This window comes from Myotis brandtii, unplaced genomic scaffold (genome assembly GCF_000412655.1).
Source record: "Myotis brandtii unplaced genomic scaffold, ASM41265v1 scaffold191, whole genome shotgun sequence".
NCBI classification, from domain to species: domain Eukaryota; kingdom Metazoa; phylum Chordata; class Mammalia; order Chiroptera; family Vespertilionidae; genus Myotis; species Myotis brandtii.
This window is the reverse complement of record NW_005357115.1, coordinates 8,008,145-8,025,083: the sequence shown is the minus strand read 5'-3', so window position 1 is coordinate 8,025,083 and position 16,939 is coordinate 8,008,145. Positions and strand designations below refer to the sequence as shown.

Genomic DNA, 16,939 nt, shown 5'->3' with positions numbered 1-16,939 from the left:
TGGCTGGAAGCAGGTATCTGGGATTTATTTATCTTCTATAATTGAAACTTTGTTGCCTTGAGCGGAGGCCACAGCCGGCCAGGGCAGGCGGGAAGCTTGGCTTCCTCCATCGCCGGGGCAACCAAGCCTCCTGCTTGCTCCAGCTCCGTGGCTGCTCGCGCCATCTTGGTTGGGTTAATTTGCATATAGTCGCTCTGATTGGCTGGTGGGCATGGCTTGTGAGTGTAGCAAAGGTACAGTCAATTTGCATGTTTCCCTTTTATTAGATAAGATACTAGAGGCCCAGTGCACAAAATTTGTGCATGGGGGTGGGGATCCCTCAGCCCAGCCTGCACCCTCTCCAATCCGGGACCCCTCAGGGAATGTCCGACTGCCTCTCGCAATCCGGGACTACTGGGGTCTAACTGCTTGCCTGCCTGCCTGCCTGCCTGCCTGATCGCCCCTAACCCCTCTGCCTGCCTGCCTGATCACACCTAACTGTTCCCCTGCTGGCCTGATCACCTCTAACCGCCTCTGTCTCGCCCCGCACCCAGGACCCAGGATTCCCTCCTCTGGCCAGCCACAGGCACCCAGAACTTGGGCTGGCTTCACTGGGGCTGGCTGCAGCCACAGGGGACCAGCCGCAGCTGCTGGTGCCCAGGACCACAGGGTGGGCAACTTGTCCCTCTCTTAGGGCACAGGCACAGGCACTGGCACCCGGAACTGCGGGGCGGGCGGCTTATCCCTCTCTCAGGCTGCAGGTACAGACGCAGCCACTGGCGCCTGGGACTGCGGCGCGGGCGGCTTGTCCCTCTCCCAGGGCGCAGGCACAGGCACTGGCACCTGGGACTGCAGGGCATGCAGCTTGTTCCTCTCCTGGGCCAGGCCAAAGGCGCAGGCACAGCCGCTGGTGCCCAGGACCATGGGATGTGCGGCTTGTCCCTCTCCCAGGCCGCAGGCGCAGCCCCAGCCCCTGGCACCCAGAACTGCGGGGCAGGCAGCTTGTCCCTCTCCTGGGCCGCAGCCTGACTGGTCCCCATTCCTCTCTCATGAGCTCATTTGTGCCTGGCTGGTCCCCAATCCTCTCTCCCCAGTGTTGAGTGCCTGAGCCATTACAGCGTGACAGCATGAGGGCGTGACAACCATTTTCATATTAGCTCTTTATTATATAGAATATAAAAGCCTAAGCAACCATTATAACCGGATGACCAGATGTCTGGCCAGTAGCTATGACGTGCACTGACCACCAAGGGGCAGAGGCTCAAAGCAGGAGCTGCCCCCCAGTCGTCAATGCACTCCCACAGCCAACCTTCGGAGGCTGGCCAATCTCCCTCAGTCCCTCCCCCTGGCCGGCCGGCCTCAATGAGGGCTGACCGGCCATCCTCCCATAGTCGGCGCATGTGGGGACTGGGCAAGATGGCCCCAATCAGCCCTGATCGCTGGCCAGGCCGAGGGACCCCACCCATGCACGAATTCATGTACCAGGCCTCTAGTCCTATATAATAAAAGGCTATTATGCAAATAGACTGAAAGGCAGAACGACCAGTCACTATGATGTGCAATGACCACCAGGGGTCAGACGCTCAACACAGGAGCTGCCCCCTTGTGGTCAGTGCGCTCCCACAGGGAGAGCACACTCACCCAGAAGCCAGGCTCATAGCTGGGGAGTGCAGCAGCAGTTGGGGAACCTCTCCTGCCTCCATGGCAGCGCTAAGGATGTTGGACATCCCGAGGGCTCCCGGACTGTGAGAGGGTGCAGGCCAGGCTGAGGGACTCCCCTACCCCAGCGCATGAATTTTGTGCACCAGGCCTCTAGTATGTAGGTAATCTCATCAGGATGTATAGTTACTGTTATGTTACCTGGCTTTTGTGTCAGTAATCTCTCTACTCCTTTTTAAAAGGGAAACTAATTTAAGGCAGGTGGAAATGAACCTGTCTTTAATTTACCTTTTTCTCAAAGAGGCCAAAGGAGCTTTTTTTAGAATTCACTGTTTTATTTCCATAAATGCAAGTAAACTCCTAATAAGCCATAAGATTGGAACAAACACTTACAATAGAGTAACCAAAGCCTGACCCACTTCCAAAATACACATAGACCAAAAAAATATTCTGAACCATTGTCAAGTAAAAATATAACTGCACCAAAATGGATTGTCTAACAGAAACCAAGAAATGAAAGAACCTTACCCTTCCACAATCTGCATATTGCAGAGACTAAGCAACCCCTAAAATACTTCCTAAAAAAAAACATATGCCATAACAATATTAAAAACATTTCTACCCAGATTAAACACTGGTCATTATCAATAGAAAAATAGCCCTGTGAAACAAACTTGGTCCTACAAATCTATGTAAATTGTGCTGTACTATCACCCCAATGTAAAATGGCAATACTAAGTGTAATAACAAGACTGACCTAGTGAAAGTCCCACTAATAAGAAATGGCAAAACAGGAATTTAGTTGAGTTTCAAATTGCTTAATCAAGCCAAAATAAAAATTGTGGCATTATAGAATTGCTTTTTCATACTATCCAGGAAATACTCCCACTCGTGCCAAGAGTAGCCAGGTTTTAAATGAATGCTTCTAAAGATCCAGGCTAAACCTATGAATAGGCCAATCAGTTACATTTAAATAATGTTGTTCACAAGCATATCCATTAAGATTAAGTGCCCTAGATTAGTTGCTTCTCCTTAAACAGTTTACCCTGATAAAGGCATTCTAAATTGATGCTTCAACGTTAGTCCCAGCTAGTGTGAATGCATTTAAAGCTGAAGGAAAAAACTCCTAGGGCTAAAAACATCTTTAAAATCTGCCCTCAGAATGTAACAGCAGCCATCAAAAATAACCCATTAGAACACAGGTTTTCAAAAGCAAAGTAGGCATTAAACATACTTTCTTTCTCTTCTAGGACTACAGTTAGATTTTATATTCTTTCCCTATATGTTTCCTTTACTAAAACTATGTATAGTCCAGGAAATCTACCTTAATCTCTTCTCTATTTGAAACACACGCGCAGGCACACACTCTTTCTCTCCTTGGAGTACATCATCAGATAAAATGGCATACATGGTAAGCTTATATTAAGGCATAAGTATATTACATATCTTAAAACTCATTAACATCAGAAAATAGATACACAGTAAAATAATATTTCTCTAAAAATTGACTCTTTCGTGCTGCGCATGTATACATGGAACTCAACAGATCTGGACAAGCACATTGCCTTTCACCAGCTGTGAAGTCTGTGGAGATGCACTGAAAATAAAAGTGAGTCCTTGCTTTCTTTTTTTCCCCTTTAATTCAGGTTTTTAAGATTGACAGAGGGTCCCACAAGCGCCACTTCACCTGTCAGTTCTCATCCTGGGGCTTAGGAACCCCTAAAGGAGAGCTGATTGTACAGTTAAGCAGTAAGAAGCTAAAAGTTAGGGGAAAGAGGGAAGGGAAGAACTGCGGAAAATACATGGTGGGTAACATGAAATATATTACCTGTGATTTTGCGTAAAAAATATAGCTTAGAATCAACTATAACCGAACTTCAGAATTACAACCGGAGTGCAACTGAACTCGGGGAATGTCTAAACACAGGAAACTGGGGGGGTTAAGGTCAGTTCCATATCTCACCAACTTCTAAGGTCTCAATCTAGACACCCTCCGTTTGGGTGAGGAGGACGGAAGGGACACATGCTCTTCCGGTGGGAGCCAGGCCCAACTTCCGGCAGGGCTACCTGCCCTCATTCCATCCTCCCACACGGAGAACAGCGGGAGCCCCTAAGGGTGAGGGTTTCTTCAAGTCTGAAGGCCAGGAGGGAAAAGGGTGTGCAGTGTTCGACCGCCATAAACCCAGGACCTGGCACCCTCTGCACCGAGACTGTAGGCCAGAGGCCAGGCTAGTCCTCCTTACCACCGAGTTGACACAGGCCATGACGGTGGCTGCAACGCCTCGCCGCTCGCGCCTGCGCAGTACGCTGTGTGCTCTGAACGTCGTGCTCCCCGCGCTTTGAACATCCTCGGGTGCACGCTGCCTGCGTGGCTACGTAAGGACGTAAGGACGTAAGGACGCGCAGGGGTCGAGGCGGGGAGGAGAGGAAGGTTCACAGATTGATCCCGGTTTTCTGGAGGTGCGGTGCCAAGGCGGGAAGAGGGTGGCCTGTGTGGGCAAGGAGCCTGCTACTAGTAAACCAGGATGGTTACATCTGGTCTGATCAGCTCTGGACCGTTCACATGACCTCTGAAGAACCTTTATTTTCTCAATCTGTGAAGGAAAAAAAAAGGCTAAGAATAAAGCTGTATGCCGGTTCACCTTCAGTTCTGAGGGCGGTTGGGCCAGGAAAGAGGGGAGGCTGATGGTATCTGTTCTCTCCTACCCGATTTCATTCCTCCCTCTCCGCCCACTCGCAGCTGAACTCCAATAAAAATAGAAGAAGAACCAGGCTCTTCAAGATTCGTTCTCAAAGTATCGGACAACAGCATCGGGAACCTGTTAAAATGCAGGTTAATGAGTCCCACCCCAGAGCCGCAGAATCAAACGCTCAGGATGGGGCCCGGGCCTCTGTAACTTGCACATGCCCTCGGGGCGATGCTGAGGAGCACTTCATGAGACTCTGTCCCAAGACAAAGATTCTCAGCTTTGCTGCACGTTGACATCACCTGGAGAACTTAATAAAGGTTTGGCACTTAGGTAGCACCCCAGAGAGTCTGATCTGACCATGCAGCTACGGTGGAGCACCATGCTGAAGGGAGCCAGCACCCCGGTGCCACCCAAGGCCCATTCCTCCTCAGGCCGAATCGCCATCTCTTGCTCTACAGTAATTCCCTTCCTCCCCTCAAGGGTAGAGCATCTAGCAGTGATGGCAAACCTATGACACGCGAACTCATTTTTTTGGTTGATTTTTCTTTGTTAAATGGCATTTAAATATATAAAATAAATATCAAAAATATAAGTCTTTGTTTTACTATGGTTGCAAATATCAAAAAAATTCTATATGTGACACGGCACCAGAGTTAAATTAGGGTTTTTCAAAATGCTGACACGCCGAGCTCAAACGGTTCGCCATCACTGACTAGGGCATACCTTGCCTAGGGCAGAGGATAGATGTAAAAATAAATAACCTGCAGCATTAGGAAAGGAAAGAAGTCATCTATTGCCACGACTCTGCCAGTGAAACAGCCTTTCTAGCCTGCAGATCAGCCCTAGCCTAGTCAGATGGCTTATTTAATGATTAAAAATTCTATTAGGTTTAAAATTGGCTGTTTATTTATTTAGTTGTGCATGTGAGTTCAGTAGAGCTATTTATGCCCTACCACTCTTTATTTGCTTTTCCTGGGTGGGGTATCTTATGGTTTGTGAGTTTCAAGCAGCTGATTTATACGAAGCCCTTCAGAAGACTTTCCTAAATTGAAAACTATCTGAAATTTCTTTTACAAAAACCCAAGAATTGTATACAGTAATGTTTAATGATTGTATCTCTGCCTGGCAATTTACTACCAGAAGTATTCAAAGTGACTTATTTTTCACCCAAAATAGAAAGCTAAAAGCAGTCATTGATTCCTACTGATATTATAAAATCCAATTAAATTATTCAAGCTGGGAAATAAGAAAGCTGAAAGGTCTCTTGTTTTCCATCTTTTCACACCCAGGTTTTAAAACTCTATTCCTAAATGCATAGGATTGGTAATCACCTAGCTTTTTGTGAGAGCATACTATTTTATATTACTTCATTATATATTTTACCCTCCTAGGGCTATACTTTAGACCATACATACTATTTTTGTAGTTAATGCTCACCCAAGGATACTTTTTTCTTTGATTTTTTTTTTTTTAGAGAAAGTAGGAAGGGGAAAGGGAGGGAGAGAGAAAGAGAGAAAGATTGATGTGAGAGAAGCACATCGATTGGTTGCCTCTCGCATGCACCCCCAACCAGGCCAGGGGTTGAACCTGCAACCCAGGTACTTGTCCTTGACTGGAAATCAAGCCCGAGACCCCTCAGTGCTCGGGCCAAATCTCTAGCCACTGAGCACACCAGCCAGGGGAGGTCATACATACTTTTGAAATTAAATTTGGACCTTGATACCCATAAAAAGTGTGACTAAGGGTTGAACTGTTATTGCTGAGTATGTTTAATATACTACTTAGTAGAGTTACATTGAGGTTATGTAACTTTGGCAGAGCAATGTCAGCAACTTTCCATTTGTCCCTTGGGAGGTGTCTGTATGATGATTAGTAGACTCAGATGTAATTTTTTCTCAAGAACAGACAATGGCTTTTAGAAGATACATACTTTAACCCACATTCTAGGTGAATCCAAATTACAAATCTGCTCTGGACCTATGGTAGCCAGTTTCCAGGATGCCCCCCAATGAACCTCACCTCTTGGTATTTACAACCTTGACTTGTGCCCTCCCACATTGTACCATGGTTTTGCTGGGTGACCAATACAATAAAGCAGAAGTGATGGTGTATCACTTCCAAGATTAGGTTATAAATGACTGTGGCTTTCTTCCTGGGGATTCCTTCAGATCACACACTTTGGGAAAAGAAAGCTGTCGTGTTATGAAGACACTCAGATAGCCTATGGAGAGGCTCATATGGCAAGGAACTGAGATTCCAGCCCATGGCCAGCAAGGACCAGAAGCCAGTAGACAGTCATAGGAATAACCTTGGACATTGATCTTTCCCCATTTGGGCTGTCAGATTATTGCAGTCCTGACTGACAGCTTGACTGCCTCCCTTTGAGAGACCTGGAACTAGAACCACCCTCTGGGTTCTCCCAGGTTCTCAATTCCCAGATACTGTGTGAGATAATAAACATTTATCATTTTAAGCAGTTAAGTTTAGGGGCAATTTAACCCATTCTCTGATTGGACTGTGACTAGTGAAAGCTTGGTTTTCCCTCATTGTAATCTCAGCATTTAAATACCTTCATCAATCACAAGAACATTTGAAAAGTATGTAAAGGATTCTTTATAGACTATAATTTTATAGCCTCGACCCCAGGTTATCATCAAACAAGCAAACAGTTATAGTCGTGTTATGGTCACATTTCTTTTGTCAATAATTCAAACTCAGAGGGAAAGTGTGTTCGTTCATACACAAAACACTTTTGATGCTAAAATTGAAATGTCAAGATCCCAAAGCCTCAGTGAGGCAATTTTACAGTGTCTATTTTTTATGTTAGTAAATAGAGAATAAAAAAGGAATGCTGAGCTTTGGTCCTTCTTTGAGTACTCAGTTCTTTGGAATTACACGTGTGGCAAAGCATAAAGCTCTTCCCCAACTGCCCATCACAGTTCCGAGCATCAAGTTTTCATTTTCTCCTGCTTTGTTTAAAGACTACAATATATATTTAAGATATCATTTATAAGCAATGCCAGTTTTGTAACATTTAAGCAACTTTTAATAATCAGATTAATTTCTTTGCATTCTGTATGTTCTCATTACTTTTGCCTGGAGGTTTCAGTGATACTATTACAAAAGTAAAGAAACAATTTCACTTTGCTTATTGTGAGAAAAGGCCATATGTATGAAGTCCTTTCTCTGAATAAGAATTTTTTTAAATGTATTTTAGAGGCAGCCCATTATTTTTTAACATATTAGATTTTACAAATACAGGGTATTTCAGTAACTGTATAGACTCTAAATAGTATCTTTATCAGTAATGAAAAATACAAGTTAGTCTATGAGAATATGGCTTAAGGCAGCAAATATTCATAATTAGTTTCTGAGCATTTTGCAACCAATGCACTAAACCCAGCAGTATTGTGTTTCTCTGCTTCTGTTTCATCCTTCACGTCTTCCAGGAAATGAAAATCCAGATAATCTCTGCCTCACCTTGTAACTTTGAAATAGTTACAATGTTGGTCGTTCTAATTTATTTATACTCTGCACTTTTGTAACATTTTCCATTTTCTAATACAACTTCAAAATCAACTTACATTATTTGAACATCAGATACTATTCCACCATGATGAATCCCTTCCCCCTCCAACCCCAAAAGAATTTCAATTAGAATGACTGTGTGACACAATGCTATGGCCAACTAGTGACCTTATCACACAGTGGAACACTGTTAATGACCACATTACTGCCTATTTTAAAATGTTTAATAGTAAAAAGATGTGTACATTGTGTACATATGAAAATTAGTGATTATAATTAACTCATAGAAAGTATGGAGGGTGACTTCAAACACAATTTTCCCCATGGTTACTTTTTCAATATTCTCATCAGGGTCTTGATAAGGATTCAGTAATTTCCTAGCTAACAAATTATTCCATTTTCATTTCTTTAATCACAATGTGTATAATCATATGTGAGCATGAAATATCAGCAAGGATAATATCCATTGTCTCCAGTTAACTTTCCAATCTAAATTTCTACTCAGGGAAGATGGAGGTATAGACCAATAAACTGAACTTAAGGCTATGACCTGGAGAGAACCAACCCACTTTGTTCTCAGAATAATTGTACTTTCTTTTTTCCTAACTTGTCTAATTTTATAAGAGGTAAATGGAAGCATCTTACATATTCTATATCGTAGGTTATCTTAGGTGCTTCAAATATCAAGAGAGGCAGGGACAACATGGAACAGACACTTCTTCCTAGTCCTTCCACTAAGTATAGCTAAAAACTCTAGATATTACATATAAAACAATCATAAGAAGACTCTGAAAGGTGGAGAGAAGAGCATAGAGCAATTAGGAACCTCACAACTGAAAGAATGATATAGCAGTTAATCCCCTGGTTTTCTTTTTGCCTTGTGTATACTGGACAGGGTGCTCATGAAGCTGGCAACCCAGAAACATCAATGGTCGCTGACAAAAAAGAACAAAAGCCTTTTCCTCTGGCAAAGGACCAGGAAAGGGGCAGCAGGACTGAAAACTATTAGACAAATAACTGCTCTACTCCAGTCACATACCACAGGAAGAACTGGCCCCACCCCAGCCCGGTAGGGAGTTTAGATTTCACTCTGCCCAGCTGCAATGAGGTGCAGCCATCCCCACAGTGTCAATGGAGATGCGATGCCTGGACTTGTACTCCACCGAGCTATACTGAGGCATCCACACCACCTCTGGGGCGGTGTTAGAGAAGCCAAGACTTTCATTCCTGCCCGGTGATACTGATTCCTCCCCCTGCAGTGCCAGTGCAGGCCGTGTGAGAAGGAGTAACAACGTACCCCAGGGTGATGTCAGTGGACCCTGATGGGGGATCTGAACTTCCACCCTACCCAACCGTAATGAGGGGCTCCTCCCTCCCGGAGGGTTTCAACAGACACTGAGCCAGAAACATGGCCCTTCACCTCCACCTGGCAATAGCATGATGGCACTCCCACTGGCCTGGTGTCAGAGAAGACCCCCTGAAACGGAAGATTTAAATAAGATACAGAATATCATAACAAACAAAATGTCCAGGATGCTATTGAAAATCATTTGTCATACCTAAACCAGGAAAATCTCTACTTGGATGAGAAAAAGTCAATAGACACCAACACAAAGATGACTAGATGTTGAAAGTATCTGACAAGGTTTTAAAGCAGCCTCATAAAACTGCTTTGATGAGCCTCTGTCGGTTTGGCTCAGTCAATAGAGCATTGGCCCATGGACTGAAGGGTCCCGGGTTCAATTCCAGTACCTCGATTGCAGGCTTGATCCCTGGCCCTGGAGGGGGCATGTGTAGGAGGCAACCAATTTCTCACATTGATGTTTCTCTCTCACTATCTCTCCCTCTCCCTTCTACTCTCTAACAATCAATGGAAAATATCTTCAGGTAAGGATTAACAACAACAACAAACAAAAGCCCACTTTGATGAGCAATTAAGAAAACAATTTAACAAGCACTTTAAACAAAATAATAGAAAGTCTCAGCAAAGAAATGGAAGATATAAAGAAAAACCAAATGGAAATTATATACTGAAAAAAATTAAAAATTCAATGGGCTTGTTATGAATTGAACTATGACCCCCCCCCCAAAAAAAAGATATGTTAAAGTCCTAATTCCTAGTATTTCCAAGTGTGATTTTATTTGGAAATAGGATCTTGCAGGTGTAATTAGTTAAGATGAGGTCATACTGAAGTAGAGTGGGCCCCTAATCCAATAGAACTGATGTCTTTATAAGAAAAGGACAAGGATACACAGAAAGACAGCCATGTGACAACAGAGGCAGTGATTGAAGGGATGAATCTATAAACCAAGGAACACCAAAGATTGCCAGCAAACACCTGAAACTAGAAGAGATGAGGAAGAAATTCTCTGCCAAAGGTTTCAGAGGGAGAATGGTTATGTCAACACCTTGATTTCAAACTTCTAGCCAAACTTCAACCTAAGGTAATAAATTTATGTTATTTTAAGTTACCAGTTTATGGCATTTTGCTATGGTAGTCCTAGGACACATACAGGGTTCAACAGCAAAACAGATGGTAAAGGAAAGACTCAATGAACTTGAAGATCGAACAATAGAAGTAACCCAATTTGAACAACAGAGGGAAAAATAGACAATTCAACTATAAGTGGATTTCTCATCAGAAACCATGGAGGCCAGAAGGAAGGGGCCTGAAAGAAAAGAACTGTCAGCTCAGAATCCCATATTCAGTGAAAATGTCCTTCAGGGGGGAGAAAAGAGGGGTGAGGATCAAAACATTCTCAGATGAAACAAAACTAAGATTATTTATCACTAGCAAAACCACTCTAAAAGAGTGACTAAGGAAGTTTTTGAAATAGAAAAGAAATAATAAAAGAAGGAATATCAGGAAGAAGTAAAGAAGAACGAAAAGTAAAAATATGAGTAAGTATAATAGACTTTCCTTCTCTTGAGTTTTCTACTGTGTCTGACAGTTGAAGCAAAACTTATTACATTGCCTCATGTGGTTCTCAAATTCTGTTATCAGTGGGGGAGGATAAAGTAAGGTAAGGTTTCTTCTGTTCACTGGTACTAGTAAAAATATTGACTGTGATAAGTTATGCATGTATAATGTAATACCTAGAGCAACCATGAAAAAAGCTACACAAAGAAATATGCTCAAAAATACTATAGATAAATCAAAATGGAGTTCTAAAAAATGTTCAAGTAACCAACAGGAATGCAGGAAAAAGAAAAGAGATACAGAACAGAGGGAACACACAGAAAACAAAAAGACAGGCACAAACCAGTATTGGCAAGGATGTGAAGAAAGTGTAAAGTGGTGCAACTTCTTTGGAAAACAGTTTGGCAGTTTCTTGAAAATTTAAATATAAATTTACCATATGACCCACCAATCCCACTCATACCCAAAAGAAATGAAAACACATGTCCAGCCCAGCCAGCATGGCTCAGTGGTTGAGCATCAACCTATGAACCAGGAGGTCACAGTTCAATTCCCAGTCAGGGCACATGCCTGGGTTGTGGGCTTGATCCCCAGTGTGGGACCTGAAGGAGGCAGATGATCAATGAATCTCTCTCATCATTGATGTTTCTATCTCTCTCTCCCTCTCCCTTCCTCTCTGAAATCAATAAAAAAATATTTAGAAAAAGAAAACATCTCCGCACAAATACTCATACATGGATGTTCATAGCAGCGCAGTTGATTATAGTAAAAAGGTAGGGAAAACCCAAATGTCCATCAACTGATGAATGGGTAAATAAAATGTGGTATTGCTGTATAATTGAATGGAATATTATTGACAATAAAAAGGAATAAAATTCTGATACATGCATGAACCTGGATGAGCAATGTGGAGGAATCTCAAAAACATTACACTAAGTGAAAGAAGCCAGAGACAAAGGGCCTACATTGTGAATTCTATTTATATGAAATATCTAGAAAAGGTAAATATATAGAGACAGACATTAGATTAGTGGTTGCCTGGGACTGAGATGAGAACAAGGAGTGACTGAAAATGGACTTGAGGGATCTTCTGGGGAAGACAGGAATGCTCTAAAACTGATTGTGGTGATGGCTGTACAATTGTGTGACTATAATAAAAACCATCGAATTGTACACATAAAACAGGTGGATTTATGATATATAAGTCAATCCTCAGCAAAGCTGTTAAAAGGTGTCAGGAGAGGCTCTCTTCTTTAGTGTAGACCCAATTTTTTTAAATTGTGGTAAAATACACACAACATGAAATTTGCTATCTTAACCATTTTTAAGTACAGTTCAGTGGCATTAAGTACATTCATATTGTAATGCACCCACCACCACCACCATCCATCTCCACACCTCTTTTCATCTTGCAAAACTGAAATTATATGCCTATTAAACAATAACTCCCATTTTTATTTGGGTTTATACTCTATCCTTACAAGGAAAAAAGCACCTTCTGCAGCTACAGAATGGGTTCAAAACACTTTCAACAAAAGGTGCTCTCATTTCACAACCAGAAATAACACTGTATCCAATGTTAGGTATTCAATGAAAAAACACGATCCCTGCTAAAAGGCTAAAGCTGCTTTCTCTTCTCTTTAGCAGCTTTTATAAACAAGATTAAATCAAATTTAAAACAAACATTTTAATCTTTTCAGCCCTTTTAAGATATATATATGTGTGTGTGTGTGTGTGTGTGTGTGTGTGTGTGTGTTGTGTGGGTGTGTGTGTGTTTATTAAGGAAAAGTGTATTTGTAATTATAAGTGTGATAGATTTTAAATTTCTTAAGGACTGAGGCTGTGTATTATTCATCCTTATATGCCCCCTGAGTGCCTAGCACAGTCCCTCCATTATAGAAAGCATTCATTAAATTTTATTGATTTGAAGTTATTGTTAAAATGATGTAAAATGGAATTTCTAGCCCATTTGTGGGAAAATAATTAGGGACTAAGATGCAACTATCCTTAGGAGAAGTAGTACATTGATCCAAGTTCATCCTATCATTTATTCATTCATTCAATATTTTTTATTCAACATATAGGTTATAAGCTCTGGCTAAGGGATCAGCACCATAGCATTGGCATTGATACTACCATCACCTACCACCACCTCTGGATTTGGGCCTCTTCCCAGAAAATAGGAAATCAGTGGGCAGAGCACTCCAATCAAAATTCCAGCTGGGGTGGAGGAAAAAATAAATGCACAGGCAATTACAATATAATGGGATTAGTCCTAAAAATCACTTAGGAAAAACACCTAATGTGAATGGGGACAGTCTGGGAAGGCTCTCTGTCGTGGGATCTCTAAACTAGGATCTGTGGGATGAATAAGGGACAGGGGAAGGGGGCCAGGAAAAGTGTGCCAGGGAGAGGGCACGGTACAAGCCAGAGCTTGGGGCATGAGAGAGAACATGGTGGGTTTGAGGAAATGAGAGCAGTTCGATTTGGCCAAAAGACAGAGACCCAACCGGGCAAATGTGGCAAAGCCGAGGCAGGCTGGTAATCCGTGCCAGGTCACTGACTGCAGCATGGAGTGTGGGTTGGAGGACGGCCATGCTGAAAGCAGAGAAGTAGTTAGAAGTCTGTGGGGTCAGGAAGAATGAGCAGCCCTGTTTGAAAAGCATGCAGCCGAAGCAATGTCTACAGGGGAGGACAGCAAGATCTACGTTACTGATGTATATCCTTTCCGGGCACTCAATCCAATAAGGCAAACAGGAGGAGAGGGGAGGACCCCAAGGGACTTGAGGAGGTTTAGGGGATGGGGTGGAGCAGCCAAGGATGGAGAGAAAGGCAATAAAAAGAGGGCGACAAACATCATCCTGTTCACAATTTTACCCAAGGCCACTTCTGGTCCCAGTGTGAGTTTAATATAGAATCTGTCCTTTTCCACAATGAGTACTTAGCGAAGCCTTTGAAAAGTGTTTCAGAATATCTCAAAATTATCCACTGGAGAGGAAGGCTCTTGGCATTTAACAATGCCACTGTTCACAGATGCTCTTTCCCTGTCCTTTTCATGGCACTTGACCTTTCAGTGGAATTCTCTCTGAGTAGTGTAAAAATATCAAAATAAAACCCTACAGAAAAGGACAAGCACTGCAACTGGGTGCCATCTCCCTCCCACCACGCAGCCACTCCCAGGCCTGAGGTGTCTCTCAGAGATGAGAGGCAGAAAAGGAGACTAAATTCCATAGTGTTCTCAGTTCCCAATTTACAAATAGTTGATATTCAATCAAGCATTAGTATCAGTAAAGAGCACATAAATTGAAAGACATGAACGAAGTATTCAAGAAAATAAAATTAGCACTGGCTAGTGTGGCTCACTTAGTTGGAGCATCGTCCTGTACACCAAAAAAGTGGTGAATGCAATTCCCTGTCAGGGCACATACCCAGGTTGCAGGTTTGATCCCAGATCAGGGTGCATACAGGAGGTAGCCGATCAATGTTTCTTTCTCACATTGATGTTTCTCTCTCTCTCTCTCTCTCTCTCTCTCTCTCTCTCGCTCTCTCTCTCTCCCTCTCCCTCTCTTTTTTTTCCCTCTCCCTCTCCCTCTCCCTCCCCCTTTCTCTCTCTAAAAAAGTCAATGAAAATAAACCAAAAGAAAATTAAAGTCCATCACAAAGGAACCTTAAAAGGATTCCACAAACACCCACCCTCTGTGAGAGGGTGAAAAGTCTCTGAATCCAATTCCATTTCTGGAAAAGAAACTAAGAAATAATACTTTGGCTATAGAGGCCTGCCTGCATCTATACCCATAAACTCTGCCTTCCCGCCTATTGCAATGAGTGAACTTTTCATGCCCTTATCTAAATCAGCCCCTCTGCTAGCACCTCCAATTCCATCCCCTCATCTACCCAGAGGTATAGCCCTAGTATTTTCTCTCTCTGTCTTCTGCATCATCATTTTTCCTTTCACTAGTGCCAGCATGCAGAGATAGCCACCACCCAGCGGTATACAAGGGTGGGGAGGAACAGTCAGTCTTGGGTGCAAGTAATAATGGAATGCATTGTCTGTACAGAATCTATCTACTTATATAAAAACCATGGGTGGTGTTCCTCACAACCACAACCACCATGTCCAAGTGGAAGGAAGTCAGTCCTGCAGGGGTTGTCTTGGCAACGGCTGCACCCTCCCCCGAGCTGTTTCCTGGAGCTGTTTCTGGTGAGGTTGGGGTTTGAGGCAGGAACCCACCCTCGGAGCATGGACCCACTGAATCCCTGGTCATTTTGCCAAAGGCTGCGCCCTCCCCAGCTGTTTCCCGTGTGGCCTGAGGGAAGAACCCACCCTCAGAGCACCAGAAGCACCAGCAGCAGTCAGTCCTGGGTTGCTGAGGTGGAGGCTGTGTATAACTCTAGGTCTGGCCCAACAGGGGGCATGGCCGACCTTCAAACCAGACCCTAACAGTAGAAAGGAGGGAGCCCCATTCCTCACAGAATCTGCTATTGGATAGCTTGCTGTCAGTGGCCTGCCAGCCAGGAACCCCATTCACCTGCAACCCGGACCCTGACAGGAGGGAGGAGGGAGCCCCTTTCCTCACAGAATTGACAGGTGGCCAGTTTGCCGTCAGGGGCCTGCCAGCTAGCAATCCTATTCACCTGCACCCTGGCCCCTGACAGCAGGGAGGAGAGAATATGTTTAAAGACCAACTATTGGAACAAAGTACCTCTGAAGCCAAAAGAAGCCATTGTTGGCGACAGAATAGAGAGTTAGAAACATCAATGAGAGAGAAACATTGATCAGCTGCCTCCTGCACACTCCCCACTGGGGATGTGTTTGCAACCAAGGTACATGCCCTTGACCGGAATCGAACCCAGGACCCTTGAGCAACCAAGGTACATGCCCTTGCCCGGAATCGAACCCAGGACCCTTGAGTCCGCAGGCCAATGCTCTATCCACTGAGCCAAACCGGTAAGGGCAATTAATTCCCTTTTAATGTGCACAAATTTCATGCACTGGGCTACTAGTATATATATAAAAGCCTAAGCAACTGAACCACAAAACAACTGGAACAACCAGAATGACCAGAACAACCAGTCGCTCTGACATCCACTGACCACCAGGGGCAGACACTCAACACAGGAGCTGACCCCTGGTGGTCAGTGCACTCCCACAGCAGGAGCACCACTCAGCTGAGACCTGTCCTGGTGGCCCACCAGCCCTGTGGCAGTCACTCACGCCCTCAGAAGTCCTGCAGGTCTAATCTCCAGAGAATGGGCCAGACACCAACGGACCAGCACCACTGGCATGATCCCAACAGCGCCACTGGCCTTCTGGAAGTCGACCTCAGGCACCGCAGCTGCTTCCCCTCCCTAGCCACTCCACAAGGAAGAAACAATATAAAAGCAGCCACCAGGAGGCTCCTGACAACCGGAACAAATGTCAGCAGGACAGATCCAGATCTGGGCTGGCAAGGGCGTCCCACTGCCTGCCCAGAGGGCCAACCACATCTTGCCCTCCCCACCCCATCCCCTTCAGGACCCCATCCATGCACGAATTTGTGCACTGGGCCTCTAGTTTAAATATAATAATGAAACTCACTAAAAGTCAGTCTGCTTTCTATAATCACCATGTGCTGTTCTAAGCCATGTCAGAAATAAAATGCTACCACCAAACCCCAATTTTTTTATTAGCATAGTGTTCTAAAAAATTGCTGAATTACTATTGAATTTTAATAATGCATATGTAAGCTTCAAATCAGAAAATTTAAATTTCTCAGCATTTAATAAACATTGTCTTCTATAGAGAGGGTAATCTGGAAAACTCCCAGTTATGCAGTTAAACCAAGGACATATGTGGATTCAGATACACATGTTCATTTGGAGGATACCTGATGGTCCAGAATCATTCAAATTTGATTCAGGTGCAGTTCTTGCCCCAATCCTGGGTTTAAACCATAGAGTAAAAATTTAAAAATGATTGTAAAGATAAAGAAATAGAACCTGAGTTACTTCAACTCTGTCATTCTCTGTGACCATTTGGAGTTACTATTTGTGTCTTTAAATTTTTTTTAAAGTGAAATAGAATGTGAAGGGCATATTTTTGCTTAATAATTTTTGTTTAGTTACTTTACATATAAAATATTTATTGCATTTGAGTAATAATATATTTAAAATTGAAGTTTA

At 43.4% G+C, this 16,939-nt stretch overlaps 1 protein-coding gene across 1 annotated transcript in view; it reads right to left on the bottom strand.

Moving 5' to 3' along the window:
* Window positions 1–16,939, bottom strand: part of GTF2A1L (general transcription factor IIA, 1-like) — a 93,512-nt gene that overhangs the window by 26,425 nt on the left and 50,148 nt on the right. Inside the window, exon 2 of the mRNA XM_005864817.2 lies at window positions 3,882–4,232. Within this exon, the coding sequence (XP_005864879.1) occupies window positions 3,882–3,902 (21 nt within the window). The 5' untranslated portion in view covers window positions 3,903–4,232. The remainder of the gene's footprint in view (window positions 1–3,881; window positions 4,233–16,939) is intronic.